The sequence below is a fragment of the Erigeron canadensis genome, chromosome 9, assembly GCF_010389155.1.
Source record: "Erigeron canadensis isolate Cc75 chromosome 9, C_canadensis_v1, whole genome shotgun sequence".
NCBI classification, from domain to species: Eukaryota; Viridiplantae; Streptophyta; class Magnoliopsida; order Asterales; family Asteraceae; genus Erigeron; species Erigeron canadensis.
In genome coordinates, this window is record NC_057769.1 from 3,106,331 (window position 1) to 3,123,420 (window position 17,090).

At 29.4% G+C, this 17,090-nt stretch overlaps 1 protein-coding gene across 1 annotated transcript; it reads right to left on the reverse strand.

The window, feature by feature from the left end:
* Positions 1-13,511: 13,511 nt before the first annotated feature.
* Positions 13,512-15,553, reverse strand: LOC122581476 (transcription factor MYB59-like). The gene is made up of 3 exons (XM_043753707.1): positions 15,299-15,553; positions 14,969-15,098; positions 13,512-14,232 (listed from the first exon to the last, which is right to left on the reverse strand). The coding sequence occupies exons 1-3, from the start codon at positions 15,423-15,425 to the stop codon at positions 13,716-13,718; spliced, it is 774 nt and encodes a 257-aa protein (XP_043609642.1). The 5' UTR covers positions 15,426-15,553; the 3' UTR covers positions 13,512-13,715.
* Positions 15,554-17,090: the final 1,537 nt, after the last annotated feature.

Here is a 17,090-nt window from a genome sequence, read left to right on the forward strand (position 1 = left end):
GATTTTTATATCATCTTATTCATTAACAATTGAAAGTAAAATTTATAATATAATACAGAAAAGCGTATTTAAAAAAAAAATCGAAACTGATCCAAAACGAACTAGAAAACCGACAAACCAAACCAAAACCAAATATAATGATTTTGAATTTTTAAAAACTAAACCAATTGATTCGAATTTCGATTTTAGGTACAAACTGACCCATATAATTATACTTAAGTATATTGGTCGTTGAAGATATAAATCTAATTAGGGGGGCGAGTGGATGAACGACATGAGGCAGGTTGGCCCCGTACCGTCGGCTACAGCACCGGTGGTGCCAGCGGGTAGGGGTAGCGGGTTAATGGAAAGGTATATAACTCGGTAGTGATAAATGGAGAGAAGAAAGTGAATGTTGGAGGTGGGCCCCGGTCAAATCCAACTTGCAGCTTATAATTTTACTCTATAGAAAATTTTTAAAAAAATAAACGAGTTGTAGGTAGCCATATATTGCGTGCCTATATATATATATATATATATTTATTGTGGAATGTAGATGAAGAACATTATAGGATGTGTTTTTTTTATCAATATAATTTAATTTGTATTTTTCTTTTTTGCCCCCTGGACTTTTACTTGTTTAAAACTTAGAGTAAATTACACTTTTTGTCCCTAAGGTTGACATGTTTTTCACTTTTGATCCCTAAACTTTTAAAATTACAATTTTGACCATAAAGTTGACCAATTTTTTCAATAATCGTCCTTTGGTCTTACGACGTTAAAAAATGGTCGTTAACATACGCACGTGCTAGACACGTGAGAGCACTAATGTCATTTCACCTTACACCGAGGGACGAAAAGTGAAAAAATAGCTACTTGAGAGACGAAAGTGAAAAAATAGCTACTTGAGGGACGAAAAATGAAAATCATACAAATAAATCTATTTTTCCACTATTTATTTTCCGATCATCTTTTCCGATAAATTTTCGACTAGACATTTATTTTCCCTTTACCCCAAGCCTCTCCAATCGCCACCACCTAATAACCAACAACAACAACCGTCGCTACCAGCCACCGCCGTCTATAACCACCACGAGCAACTGCCACCTACCACCACCTCCGGCCAGTGCCACCTATAATTATCACCAGCCACCGCCACTACAATCAACACCAGCCACCACCGCCTACAATCACCACCAGCCATTGCTGCCTACAATTACCACCAAACACCGCCGTCTACATTCACCTCCAACCACCGCCGTCTACATTCACCACCAACTAGCCGCCGACTAGAATCACCACCATCCACCGTCTCCCTTTCAATTAAAATCAAAATTTAGAAAAGAAAAGGAAAAAAATGACTGGCATGTTTGAACTATTATTTGTTTGATTGGTTGTGTTTTGAATATCATGAATTTGAGTAAATGATTTTGTTTGTGGTTTAGATTTGGATTCAAAGTCGAGTTTTTATTAGGGGGTGGAGTGGGAGCAAAGTTGTTAGCTAGAGTTTTTATTTTTTAGAATTTTTTGGTATGGTAGCTATAGCTGTAACTTTAAAAGGTATTTGTGTACTTTTAATGGCTAAAAGCTTCATCAAAAAGCTAAAACTCTTGAAACGTTACTTCAAGAAGCGTTTCATTTTGGAGCTTTTTCTTTCAAATAAAAGCTAAAGCTCTTGCCAAACATAGACGTAATGTGGACATTTGGTGAAATGAGCGTTTTCTGCGGCACATGCAAATTTATCATGTAGTCACTTCTCTTTGGTAGGTTGCACGTGATTCATGCATTTATCTTCATTAAGACCTTAATACATTTTTTAAGAAAACAGTATAATTATATTTTTTATGTTTTATCAATTATAAATGACATACTCGTATAATAAAAAGGTAATGATTAATCCTTCTAAGTTATTAGTCTTAAAATTTTCCCAATTAGTAGGATTATAACATATAAAAAATCAGGAGGTAAGATTAAGAAAGAGAATTAGTGATATTCACATGTCACCATCTAAGACTATTAAGAGAATTTTTAGTTTAATTTGTTAGAAGGATAAATCATTTTTCATAATAAAATGCATCAATCATTATCAGACTACATACTGTATTTATACCCATTACTCCAATAGGGGCGGGGTTACTACTTCTCCAAACTTCACTAAATTTTCATTTTATTACTCTATGATAAAAAACATTCGACTTATTTTTCCTCAAACTTTATTTACTTAAAAATAAACATTACAATATTTAAAAGCAAACACGCTTCTTAATTACTTTCCTAAATACTTAAATAAGAAAACCTAAATACTTTTAAAAAAAATCTAACAATTCCTAAAGTTTTTTTCGGTTTTAATAAAGTTTAAAAAGTTGATTTTTTGACTGTTGGGTGTAGCCTCATCACCTCATGTCACGCTCTCCGCCACTTCTTCTATCTTTTCAGTAAAGTTCAACGAAAATGTTGATTTTTGCCATTCATTGAGCCACCGACGACAGTATTACCGCTCGACGCCAGTTGACAAACTCATTTACCGAACGCCAGTCCTCCTCCTTATAGTTAATCGAACTTGAAACAATATGATAATAATTCAAATAATAACTTCTTTGAAACTGCCAACAAAAATCTTAATATTTATATTTAATTTATGTTTAACTAGACAGATACCCAAACAATGCGAAAACGAATACAACTGCGGTGATGAGTGGTGGTGGAAGCGGCAGTGATCACGGTGATAGATGATGGCGGCTGTATGGTTATTAATATAAATGTATTTGATGTAAAATAGGATAATGTAGTTGTTCTAAAGACTGACATATGTATGTTGTAGATAATTTCATTAAGAGTAATATATGTATATTAGGTATAAATATTTAAATTAATGAATAAACGAAAAGAATAGTTTGGATACGTAGATCAAATGAGTTCTTTTTTGAGTAATTTGAATGGATAATCTACTTTATAATCTAAGTAGACGAACACCCACGCAAAACAACGGTGATGGTGGTTGCGCCGTGATGGTGATATCGACATAGTATAAGTTATTGATGTTTAAAGATTGTTATGGTTATTTTAGTAATTAAGGGATATATATTGTAAATTAACTTTATTAAAAATATATTAGGTATTCAATAAGATCTTGAATAATGTTAGTTTTATTAATAAGGGCATTTTGTGTATTTAATGATAGAAGTGTGTTTTATAACACTGTATTCTTGAGTGTAGATTTAAAAAAAAAAAAAAGATAAAAATGTATATGACAATAAAGACAAAGAAATTATAGACATAAAAAGCCATTATCCAGATTTTAAGAAAAGAAATAAAAGTTAAGAATAAAATAAATCTTTGAATTTACAATTTAAGAAAAGAGAAAAAGAATATTTTAGTGTTACTGTTATATCTTCATGTGCAAACAATTAGCTTACAATGTTTGATAAGCTTTTAAGGACAAAAATAATTATACACCATGTTCATTACTTTCCATTGCATTCCACCCATTTTTGGCCTAATAAGTTTGGGACTAAAATGGGTTACATTTCTCTTTCTTTTCTATCCCACTTTTTTACATAAAAAACTTGAGAATGCCAAAAAAATAAATTTTCTCCTTCTTTTCTTTCACTTTTTATTGTTAAAACAAAAAAACTCAAGAATGCAATATAAAAGAGTAAAGATATAAAAAAGTAATTGCAATTTCTTGTAAATTACTACGTATTAGTTTATTTAACCTTGAAAGATCACATATTGGCTTTGCTATATATTAGTGATGATTTTCAGCAATTTGAATTTATATAATTGTATTACTTAGTCATGCTTTGTTGTGAATTTAGTTAGCGGTCTTAAATTAGACGGATGCTTCATCTATTACTTAAAAAAAACCCTTCTCAATAATCCACTTCATAAATGTGCAAAGTGAGACTTGAATTCAAGTAAATTCCCTCAAAGTAAAAAAATCTTATTAATTTGTTACCAACCTCATTGACAATATGCATACATTTAAAACAATAAAGGCAAAAGTTGTGATTAAAGGAATTTGCTATTTAAAGTAACGAAAGAAAAAAAAAAGGAGCTACTAGAGTGTGGAAAACAAAACAAAAATTTTGATTTGTTAAACATGACGCATCATAATAGTTAATACAGTGCATATTACCGTGCAAACAAAGCCCGTGTCCTTCTCTTAATTTACTCTCTGAATATATATATAAATTTTAATTTTAAAATGAAGTAGTTTGGACCTTTAGATTAAGCTCAATATTTAATTAAAACCAATAGATCAAATGTTGATGTCATAGATTTTTTTATAAGTTTTTTAAATTTAATTTTAACATAATAAAACTAAATATAATCAATAAGTATGGAAAGTAATTTCCCACATTTTATAATTATAAAAATAATTAATTTATTGATATAATAATGAAAAATAACCTTAAACTTTATTTTTTTTTAAAGGTGTGGATCATTGGCTTGCAACAAGAGATCTAGTTTACGTTGTCTTAACTGGGTCCACGCTAGATAGCCCACTCACCCTCAATACTTAGTAGGAGCAAAAACCTCTAACTAAACCGCCCGAATACACGATATTTAATTGGGGTAACACCCTGCACCCTCTGCATGACTTAAACTTGTTTCACTGGAGGACTTTTTGTGAAATTTTTTTTAAATGTCTTTCCTATTTCTCGAACTCAAAACTACCAGCATTTAAAGTTGGTGCTCAACTATTGAGATATAATGGGAAGTACATACACTACACTTTATATTATTTTATTAAAATCACTTTTTTTAAATCATGTTATGACTTTATATATGTTTTATCATCTAACGTAATAAATAATAGTTATAGTTATAACTATGTAATTTTACACCGTTAATATCTTATGATATTTAAATGAGATAAGTGTCTGGGAATGTAATAAACTATGCACGAATGTTTATGTTGTGTAATGAACTACTTAGATGTTTATTATATGTAATGAACTTTCAAATCCAGGTTATTGGATGTATCTGACCAATCAAAAACTTACAAGTGGCAGCTTATATGGTTGCCACATATACCGATTGCATCCAATAAATAGGATTTAAAAGTTCATTACATATAATAAACATCTAAGTAGTTCATTACATAACATAAACATTCTTGCATAGTTCATTACATTCCCAAGTACTTATCCCTATTTAAATAAAAGATATTTTTGATCTGTATATGGTATATAGAATAATAAAATATATATATAACAACGTCACCGTCTTTCAACATATTTTATTTAATATTGTTAAATTAATAAAATGATACAAATGTAATTAATCACTAGAATCTTCGGGTTTTTTTTTTTAAATCCATATTATGCAATTATTTTTTTACATATACTAGCTAATCATCCCGGGTTCAACCCGGGTTAACTTATAAATAAATAAATCGAATTCTACCCGGGTAACTTTAAAATATGTTATCATGTTAAAATGTATGATAACAACGTTAAATAAATTGAAAAGTTGTGATAAGTTATTATGTAAATAATGTAACTAAACGGAAACAAAACTTGTGTAGCTGTACACACATGTTGAAACACATACGGGTGGTAAAAACAAAAAGTAAAACATATACTAAAAGACACCATAGTTTCGGCCTATTATAACGGAAATTAAGGTAATTAAAATCTTACATAATAGTGCGAACATTTAATAAAAATCTATATTAATGAAATATATTTAAAAAAGGTAAGATATTTTAAATTTTAAATCAATAAATTATGATGATGTCATAATTAATTGAAAGAATGCACGAGAATACACAATTTTTGAAAATCTTAGGTCATCACAATCTTTCTTTATTTATATATATAGATATAGATTTTAACTCATTAAACTACATGTAAACACATATAACATTTTTATTTTTTAATATTTTTTATTTATAATTTGTCAAGATATAATGAAACATTATTATTTTATTAATTATATATGTTTAATCACGTATTACGCGAGATATAATTTAGTTAAAATATATTTTAAATTACATGCATATCGAGTCAGCAAATTATAATGCAGTACACTTTTATTGGAGATTAAGGTTATGGTTTTAAAAAATCGTAAATACAAGTCCATTGCACCTGTTAATTTCTAGCTTATAATATCGTTCATGATCATAGGTCATGTTTGGCTAGATTCCACTAAAGTGATAGCACCAAAGTAATTACAAGGATTAATGAAATAGTTATACTGTAGTTATTTAAAAAAAAAAAAGATATATCCTCACTGCAGAATTTATTTAATCTTAGGTATTGTCACTTTAAAAAAAGTTACAAATTAAATTTTTAAATTTGATAAATATACATATAGCCCCCTAAATTTTATATAACCTTCCCCCTGAATTTTACATAATCCCCTCCCGCTATACCTAAGATAGGTATTGCATGCTTTACCTAACATTTCCTCTTTAAAAAAATAGAAAAAGGATATGAATCAAATGATTTTATTTTTTAAAAACCGTAACTACTTGGTCATTAAGATAAACTTTAAACGTCTTTCTTATTCGTAGCAGTTTTGAATACCTTTTTATTTTTTTATTTTAAGGGTTGTCTGGAAAATAATCAAAAACAATCACATAAGTCTGCAGAAATGAATTTTATCGTTCCTTAAATTTATTACTTACTAGATGGATATCCGCACGATACAGCGGCGGTATACTGCGGCGGTAGGCAGAAGTGATAGCGGTTGATGGTAGTAATTTCCATATCAGCGTTAACAAAATTGCGGGTTACAAAAGAGGGACAATGGTTAGAGCGTGCCTGATTTTAGGATGGAAAATGTATTATGGGAATAAAAAATGCCTAGGACGGATCAAAAACAATCACATAAGTCTGCAGAAATGAATTTTATCGTTCCTTAAATTTATTACTTACTAGATGGATATCCGCACGATACAGCGGCGGTATACTGCGGCGGTGGGCATAAGTGATAGCGGTTGATGGTAGTAATTTCCATATCAGCGTTAACAAAATTGCGGGTTACAAAAGAGGGACAATGGTTAGAGCGTGCCTGATTTTAGGATGGAAAATGTATTATGGGAATAAAAAATGCCTAGGACGGAACTTGAAAATATTTTTGGAGGGGTCAAAATAATTTTTGATGTTAACTACGTGTACTTTTTTTGAATAGGGAATATGTTAATGTGTTATGCATAACATATTTTTAGTTTTACGTGAACACTAGCCTGGCTGAAGGATTAGTGGATGTCAAATGATATATGGGATCAAAGGTATTCTCATCCAATTACGAAAAAAAACATATATTTAGTTTTAGATTTATATAAATAAATATATACTATACACTAAACTAGTTAAGTATATATTCTTTACATAGTTATAAGTGATGTTAAGTATGATCTATCATATGTATTTGGTGGTTTAACTATTAACGAGAATGGCTTAGTATTAAAAGTTATAGTAGTGAAATAGATAAAGGGATAATCTATCATCATGTATTTGGTGGTTTAACTATTAATCAGAGTGATTTAGTATTAAAAAAAAAAAACTATTTTAGCGAAATAGATAAAAGGGCTAATAAATATGAAGGCTAGGAGTCTCGAACCGGCGTCAACCAAACATAAAATTATCATTATTGGTGAACTCAAATTGAGATTGTGGAATAAAAAAATAATAAAACTAAAAGATTCCCCTCAAACTCCAACAATTTAAACTAAAAAACAATCTGAGAGCACCAATCTTGTATTACTATTAATGGAAACTTTTATTATAGTTTATTATATATATAATTAGTTATAAACTTTATTAGTTTTTATTTAATATCTTAATTTTGAGAATTTTTTGAAAAATTAGAAACATGATATTCTTTATTTTTCCGTTACAAACATTTTGATATAAATTTTATTAAAAACATAGTTATTTGAAAAATGTATTTTTTTATATAATAATATTTGATTTAGATTTTTTAAACAAAATAAGAACATTACTTTAATGGTTCTAACTAATTTTTAATTGTAAATATTCATTATCTTTTCATTTGTTACTCTAATATACTTTTTTATAAAAGTAATTAATTTATTTTAGTTTATAACAAATATTTTTAATATGATAAGATAATAAATCATCTTAATATAATAAAAAAATTGGTTTAGGTTGTGTTGTGAATTAGAGTGAAAATTTTGAGTTAGAGAAATTAATTATTAATTTAAGATTGAGTTGGATTAATTCACTGATATGGATAGTCTAAAGCACTTTGTATAACCAACCTTTACCAACTTGACTATCTAGACTTCTCTTTTATATTTGCGAAACCTATTATATATGTGGTAATCACTGGACATTTTGGGAGGGCCATGACCCCTCCCTGCCCCTATTAAGTTTCGTCTTTGACTATCGTTATAAATTTCTATTTTACTAATATTTTATTAATTTGTTATATTTTTTACATTATATTGTATACAACGATTGGAAAATATAACACGGTTGAGTCTCTCTCAATGTTAAATCCTGATTCTGCCTCTAAATACAATATACGTAAATTATCATTCTTTTTGTGAACTCATTGCTTTGTGTGTGATCCTTCAATTACTGTTTGTTTCAATTCCCATAAATCCATAATCCCCAAAAAGGATTTCTATACGAGCGAATAGTGAAGTGTAGATCGTACCTAAATTCAACAAAAGAATTTTTTTTTTCTTTGACAAATTGTTTCATGTCACGATAGCTAGTATCCACCGTAATTCGTTATAAAGATATCAACACCAAAAATTTACGGACGGAAAATCAATTATTAAGCATCATACATGAAATAATCAAACAAGTTGCACGATTTTTTTTGTATAATAGTGCTTTTAAGCAATGTTTTAAATACCAGTAAATACCGGCCGGTATTACCGGTACCGGAGACCACACCGGTATTTTAAGTCCGGTATTTTTCCGGTATTTTCACTATTCAATACCGGCCGGTATTTCCGGTATTACCATACCGGTATTTTCAAAAAATAAATTTTGATTTTTTAAAAAAATTATTTTTATGATATTTTAATGTTTTTTTTTGTTATTTGTGAACTTTAAAACATATATTTTGTTATGAAATACATATTTGGTATTATTTTTGAGTAAACTATAATTGCATTTTGACTATTTTTGTTAAATTGTAACAAGTTTTATAGGATTTTTACCCAAAAAATACAATAAATTAAAAATAGTCGTACCGGCCGATATTTCCGGTATTACCGATAATACCAGAAAATTTTTTCACGCCGGTATAATTAAAATACCGTTTTTTAAAACATTGCTTTTAAGAGCAATTATATGAGTATGTAGCATTAGTGACTATGGAACATAAATGTGGTATAAGGTTTGAAATGGGGCCGGTGAGCTAGGTATTTGAATTAAAACAAACAGAGAGTCTTTCGATTACTCATTGATGATCAAATCACATATAAGTATGTTAATGCTTTAACGTCCTGGGTCATCACCTCACATAGCTGTTGGATAACAATTTAATCTAATCTTTTTAAAAATATCAGTCTAATTAATATATCAAAACATTGTTACTAATTATTGTACTTGACGAATTATAGTAACAATATACTTGAGTTTCTCTCCGTATGTGTGTATATATATAAAAAGGTTGACCCTTTTGGATTAGTTAGTTAAACCTCAATACCTCATGCAGCACACGCTCAAATGATTTCTACTCCTACTTTAAAAGGAGGTTTGACTACTTGTACACTAGATAGTCGATGATGCTTTGACTAGACAGAAATACTTACTCAAAAATATCTATCACTTTTCCTTAAAGCCTTGTGTACAACTTTTGTAATGCATAAATGAGAAAAGAATTTAAGTAGTGTAGCTTGAAGCCTTGAAATGATAAATGATACTTGGATGTAAGAAAGGGAGTGAGGAAAAAAGTGTGTGGGGTGAGTTTGGTTTGTAAAGTAGGTGTATTTGATGGCAAATTAGGAGAAAAGGAAGCTTTTTGTGGTGGTCAAAGAGAATGACTTTTGTTGGAATAATATTGCCAAAAGAAATTGGCCAATAACAACATTATTAGATTTTGTATGTGGGGTTCAATCCAAGTGAAAGTTGATTTGGGGAAAAGATTTTTTCTTGTGCCCCACTTTGAACTATCTCAAAGTCCCTTGATTTACAAAGAAGACCACCTAACAGTGGCTATATGACTCCTAACTAGTGTACATTACATACCTTGATAATTATAATGTTGAAATTTTTTACATATGAGTCTGACTTTATCTAGAACAAAATATGGTTTAGTGCTTGAATATGTCAAAGTTCTATTCGAAACTTTTATAAAATGAATAGAGATTAGAGGCTGTAACTTTGGAATTGTCTAGTGATTTTGACAAAACAAATAATGGATAATTGAATTAGATTTTTTTTTTTGTCATGTTATTCCAGAATGACAAATCTTTTGGCTCAAATATGTTTTCTAACCGTTTCGAAACCCACCTTAGGTAGAAGTCCAAGATGAGTAAATGACAAGGCAAAAGTTTCCCATAATGTTAATGGACCCGAATGACCCCCTTTCTTTTCTTAGAGGGAGACAATTTGGTGAAACCATAAAGTCATTATTCACATTGTACTGAATATGAAGTATAATCCCACACAATGAATGTTCTTGATAGAGAATTGCATTATAAACAATAATCATTTACTTCCGTTCTTTTTATATTTCTTTCTTTTTCTACTTTTTAACTGATATGTATACTATTTAACGCGGAAAGGAAGTAGAATTTATACAAACACTATAGTGTATTCTCTTTCATTTAATTTTGTTTTTTTAAAAAAAAAAATCGCGACAAACTTTTTTTGTATAAGCCAAAAGGCAGATCATTTTTTATGGGCCATTATCTGGGCTTTATTAGAGATATAACGGAAATATATCAAGTGGCATTGGCCCAATCCAAGGGCTCTTCATTTTATACTTGGGTTTTGGTTTTGAAATCCACATCAACTACAGTATTATTCACATGCCTCCATTAATCCATGGTCTTATGGTCATATTGCAATATCACATAATCAAGGATTTAAAAATCAAATATTGATATATAGTTATATATACAATATCAATATATCATATTATTGGATTGTCATTCTAGTACTCGTTCAGCCATAAAGTTTATTGAAACTTGTGACACAATGTTACATGAAACTTGTGACACAATGTATATATCAAGATTCAGTAATTTGATTATTGAAATTAATGGGTCATTCTAGAGCTATGGACAGCTATCAATTATACCCACAAGTCACACCCTCTTTCTATGGTTGAGATCAATTCTAGCAATTCTTATGCCACATGGCAACATAGGCAACAATTGGAGGCAAACAATATGGTGTTTTGGACTTTTCTTGGTCTTGTATAGTTGGTTAGCAGGCAATTAAACATGGCTAAACTTACAAAATACTCGTAATAAATATACTACTGAAAATTTGAAGTTGCACAAAAATACTTTACTTATCAACATTTCTTTTTTTATAATAATAATCACTCGGTATTTAACATCATAAAACACAACTGATTAAAAAAAATAAATATTGTTAAGAGTGGTCTTAACGGTGTGGTTGTGATTGAAGTACACAAATTCTAGCATCCGAACATCGATGCTCTTTGATTGTGGCTTCATCATCTCCATTATAGATGTCACAGTACTTGTCAATCGGGCTAAATATTTACGTTGTAGTTTCAGTTTTAAAAGATGCCTGTGACGTCCTTATAGTAGTTTGTTTTTCCTTACGCATAGCTATATTGTCGACATATGAATTTTGTACATTAAATGACAAAAATTTTACCTTCTTTTAACAGGGTAAGTATTACATTTTTGATAGCAAACTGATTTTAATTCCAGTAAAAGTGAAATAATATCAATTTGATATTTGAATTTTTAAGTGGAGTCACCTTTATATCAAGTATGACCATAAAAGTTGCTTACACCTAATTCCAACTTTTATCATTCCACTTCATTTCACTAACATCAACACTTTTTGCAATAACAAATGAACAACTTGTGCGTTGATTTAACATTATGTCGAGTAATAAATAGTGAAAAAACTGAGGATTAGTTTATTTTTCGCCGCCCATCTAATTAATAGATATTACGAGCAAACATTTATTAAAAAAAAACAACACTTTGAAGTATTTAATTTCATCGCTTATTATAAGATTTTATTTTCAACTTTATCATAATTGTCTTATTTGACAAATTGATCATATGAAATACGGAGTTAACTTTTGATCTCATATCTAGATTCTCTTTCGAGATTAGTTTCCTTGCAAAGCATCCACTTATATATTTTGACAGAAAAAAAAAAAAAAGAAGAAGAAGAAAGAAATCACTTATGCTTTTCAATTTTGTTAGCTGTGATTATTATAAACAAATTAAACAACAATTTTCATCAAATAATGTTTCTGATTTACAAGCTAAAATTAACTAATTTCAGATAACGCAAGACAATATACCGAAACAAATATGTATGTATGAATAATGCATAGTATGTACGTATGATGAGTGTGCACAGAAGTCTTTGAACTAGAATTGTACGATAACAAGTAAAAGTATCACCCAATAATGTTTTCATAAATTATAAAATATACAATCATTTACAGTAACTAATTTCAGATAACGCAAGACAATATACCGAAACAAATATGTATATATGAATAATGCATAGTATGTACGTATGATGAGTGTGCACAGAAGTCTTTGAACTAGAATTGTACGATAACAAGTAAAAGTATCACCCAATAATGTTTTCATAAATTATAAAATATACTATCATTTACGGTATGACGATGTATGTAGGGGTAGCTGGGTAGGATATGTAGATGGACTTATTTCCACCTAAAGGATAAAACTTTCGGCCTATAAAGAAAAAAGATTAAATTAAACTTTGAGGTACGTTTAGTTCACAGATTAATGTTTTTGAAAAGAATTGAAATTTGTTAAAGCCCAAAGAAATTAGAATTTGATGTAATGGTATTTGACGAAATGTTTTTCTATTTCTAAAGATTAAGTTCAGATGGAATGAAAGTCCTTCTATATATCCTTAAGGTATGTAAATTCCATCAAATAAATGAATGTTAACGGAATGAAAATTTTTCATTTTTGAACAACCAACAAAACTAAGTATGGATAAATGCACCAAATGAACGATTTCAATTCTTCCAATGGTATGTAAATTCCATCAAATGAGTTAATGTTTATATTTTAATTAACGGAATAAGATTTTTTCATTTTTGAACAACCAACATGAATAAATGCACCAAATGACCGTATTCATTTCAATTCGTTTGGTCACAAACGGTTCAGAAATTTTAATGGAATCTGAATCTGTGAACTAAAAGGTGACCTTAAATCCTTAACTCTAACTATACGTATTTTACTATCCATATTTAAATTCCTTAGAAACAAAAAATATCTTATTGCTTCAACAATTAAAATTGACTGAATTTCGATCAATTACTAGAACGCCATTAACTTCACCTTACTTTGTTTTTATTTATTAAATTACAGTAATTTAGCTAGGAGCATAAAATACAAAATTTCTCTTGGATAACATAATAGGAAACCGAGTATGGTAAACTTTTGCTTGACATAATTACAACGGTGATTTTTGACTAAATAACTAACAGATACTTAATTCACACTTTAAACGCCATCACAACATATGTACAAATACTTGGTGAAGCTTATTGCATCTATGAACATCGAATCATGAATGAAATAACTAATATAATTACCCAATTAGTTGGTCGCTTGTTGCCGGGAAAAACATATTTCTACTAAAGTCTTGTTGACCACCATCCATCATCCAAAAATTGTTGAGAGAGTAATCCCATATTTGAGGTGCCATTTCACTATAAAGGTCAAAATCGAGGTTAATACCACCATTACTTTCTAGTAGTTCTATATCTTTCCATATCTCATCCATAGAATAGATCCCATGATGTTCATCACTAGTTATCTCTTTATTATGTTTTACTATGGTATTGTTGTTTTTGCTTCTCGCGGACACCATTTCTATTCCACCAGTATCGTAAAAACTTCTTTCTTTGGTCTCGGTCATTGGCATTGAATCGGCCGTGGGGTCATTAGTACAAGTTGATGACGAGGAAGAGCTATTTGAGAAAGACGGAGATGGAGATAGCATCATCTTTTTATTTTCTTGAGCTTTTTTCCTCATATGAGTTCTCCAATAATTTTTTATCTCATTATCTGTACGACCTGGCAATTTTCTAGCAATTCTTGACCATCTGCATATTTAATCAAGGTAAAAACATGATGTATTGAGCAAATCATATCAAAATTACAAATTTCTTTTTTAAAATAATTAAATTCGTGACTCCTCGTATAAACGAATATATAGACGACTAACAATGTAAGACATATCCTATCAACATGTTTGTCAATATATATTTTCATAACAAACCTAAAAAGACATGAAATCATTTTTTTTAATCATACAATTCCAATCATCTAAGATTTTTCGTTTACTCTAATACGAGATATACGTATATATATGTGCCTAAAAGTGATCGAATTCGGAGCTACTTAATCAATGTATTCATACTCAAAAGCTTAATACAAAACATGCATACACGCACAGTTAAGACATAACAATTTTAATTAAAGACAAAGCATTCAATCATTAAAATCATGATGAAATTGAGCTTTTCTGATCCAAAACTTTTAGGCATGCAAAATCATTTCATATTTAATTAATTATATGATTAAAAAGATCTATCACTTAGATTAATTATTAGTATCTGTATTAAAGAATAATTGATATATATAAAGCATATAAACCTTATGAATCAGCATATTAGCTTTAACACATAATACATGAGATAAGAATCATACATGGCAACCGCTTAAAAAGAATATGGAACAAAGTACCAAGCTATATATAATTATAATTATAATCTAGCTAATTAACAATAATAATTATAACATATATGAACATAGTATGATAAAATAAAAAGATCAAACCTATTTCCCCATTTAGAATGGTACTCAAGAACAAGCTTCTCTTCATGAGGAGTCATCCTTCCTCTTTTCAAGCCCGGATTAAGATAATTCACCCATCTTAGTCTGCAACTTTTTCCGGTTCTTTTTAAACCTGATAAATGTGAAATTTCACCAAAAAAAAAGTCCCCAAAAAAATTTAATTGGGGTAGAAAAAAGGGCAAAAACAACAGTTAAAACCTTGCCTTGAAAAAAAATAAATTTTCTTGGCTTCTCCTTGAACAAAAATGGTAACACCTAGCTAGCTTAACCTATTTTTTTTTTTGATATTTCTATCTCCCGCCACCTTCAAACCTGAAACTTTTGCTACGAAATCCCAACGGCGATCGCCGAACATGTTCACGTAAAATACCAATTGAACATCTTCGTGTTCGGTCCATGGGCCTTTTCTTAGGTTTTCATTCTCTTCTTTATGGTTCATTTTTTTTTTTTTGGTTGGTTTTGCTAAATGGAGTTTTTTTTTTTTTTTTTTTTTTGTCTCTCGATCTATAGTACTCTCACTTTAGTTCTCTATCTAGATTTTGAAGCTTTATTTTTGTGTTGTGTAATTGCAAGTGCTGGACTCCAATAAAATGCTTTGATATATATATAGTCGTATATGGTATATAGTTTTAGTGGGTGGAATGTGGAATTTTTGTGATAATGTTTTAAAACTTTAAAAAGTAAATTGAATCTCCACCGAACGGGTGGAACGCACGTGTGGTCTAGAAATACGTCTAGCCGTCAATTTTTAACAATACGTTACTACATCCAATCCAATGTTGGATTATAGTTAATTTGGTGTTTTTTGTTTGAGCGTCGCACATATTAAGTAAGCATGAACATTCTATATCGTTGTATATATTTTAAATTTAAATTTAAAAAAAAAAAAAGAAAGAAAAAGTGATCAAATTAAAACGGACAGATTGAATCATTTTAAAGAGATATGCTATTGCTAAAGCTACTAAAAATGTATACTAATATTGTTTACAAACTAGACATTTTGGGACCAAGGCCTGTGTACGGTCGTCCATTTGGGCCTGGATCTTACCACTTACTATTGCAGCCCACATAGAAACTGCACTAGTTTTGAATCGGGCCCACAACGTATTTTACAAAAAGTTAAAAATATATAAATAAATATATATGTAAAATTAAGCAAAATACCGGCCTTTTGGTTAGTTACTGGAGTAGTTCATTAAATTAATTTAGTGGAAAATGAGTCGGTGATGTAAGCCCATTTAGAAAGCCATCTTAATTTGTGGGTGCAGCTTTTGTGGTTGATTTTATCTTCTACACCAGAGTGGTTTGATACGTGGATGAGGTTTGAATGGTATTTCTTCGGTTTACTTACTATATATTCCACTAACATTATTTACCAATTATTATTATTGATTGTGTCCATTACTCCATTACTGCTTAAAGACAAACACATTCTATATCTTAATTATTATAGTTAAGTGATATCTTAACCCACTTATCCATGATTAAGAAGTGTCGGTTAATTCTATACAAGTTTTTTTATATATAATATTGTAAAGAACTATCTTTATTAGGTATACGTAAATTGCAAAAGTAAATTTGATTAAATCTATTAGAAAATAATGCACGTATGTGTAGTTTTGATTGTCTAATATCAACCTTTGTCTAATTCATCAACAAATGAATTTTGGAAGTTCGATACAAGATATAAAAATAGTCCCATATAACACAACAACAAAATATAATTTATTAAAATATTAGGATTTACCATTGGATCATCAAAATATTTTTTGATCATATGAATGTGGGTACATCATAAACTATTTTTTAATGTATAGTATCTTCAAACATAAACATAGTTGATACTTTGAATAGTTAAACATCAATTGATCGCTCGTATAACTAGTTAAATCAGGTAGTTAGAATCTTTGCTTGTGAGGCCAGAGATTAAAAGTTTGATTCTCATGTCCAGCATAACTGAAGGTACTTTAATGCATTTGGTTAATGTAAAAGCAGTCTTTTTATCTTAATAAGGGTAAAATTTAATGCATTTGATAAATGTAAAAGTAGTCTTTTTATCTTAATAAAAGTAAGATTGTCTACAACTCAATTTTTCCCACACACC

Bases quoted from the DNA above. Each gene is read 5' to 3' on its own strand.
- LOC122581476 (XM_043753707.1), bottom strand. From the start codon at position 15,425: ATGAACCATAAAGAAGAGAATGAAAACCTAAGAAAAGGCCCATGGACC. The intron at 15,099-15,298 runs GTTTGAAGGTGG...CACATTTATCAG, and splicing joins TTTCGTAGCAAAAGTTTCAG to GTTTAAAAAGAACCGGAAAA. The intron at 14,233-14,968 runs GTTTGATCTTTT...TTAAATATGCAG, and splicing joins CATTCTAAATGGGGAAATAG to ATGGTCAAGAATTGCTAGAA.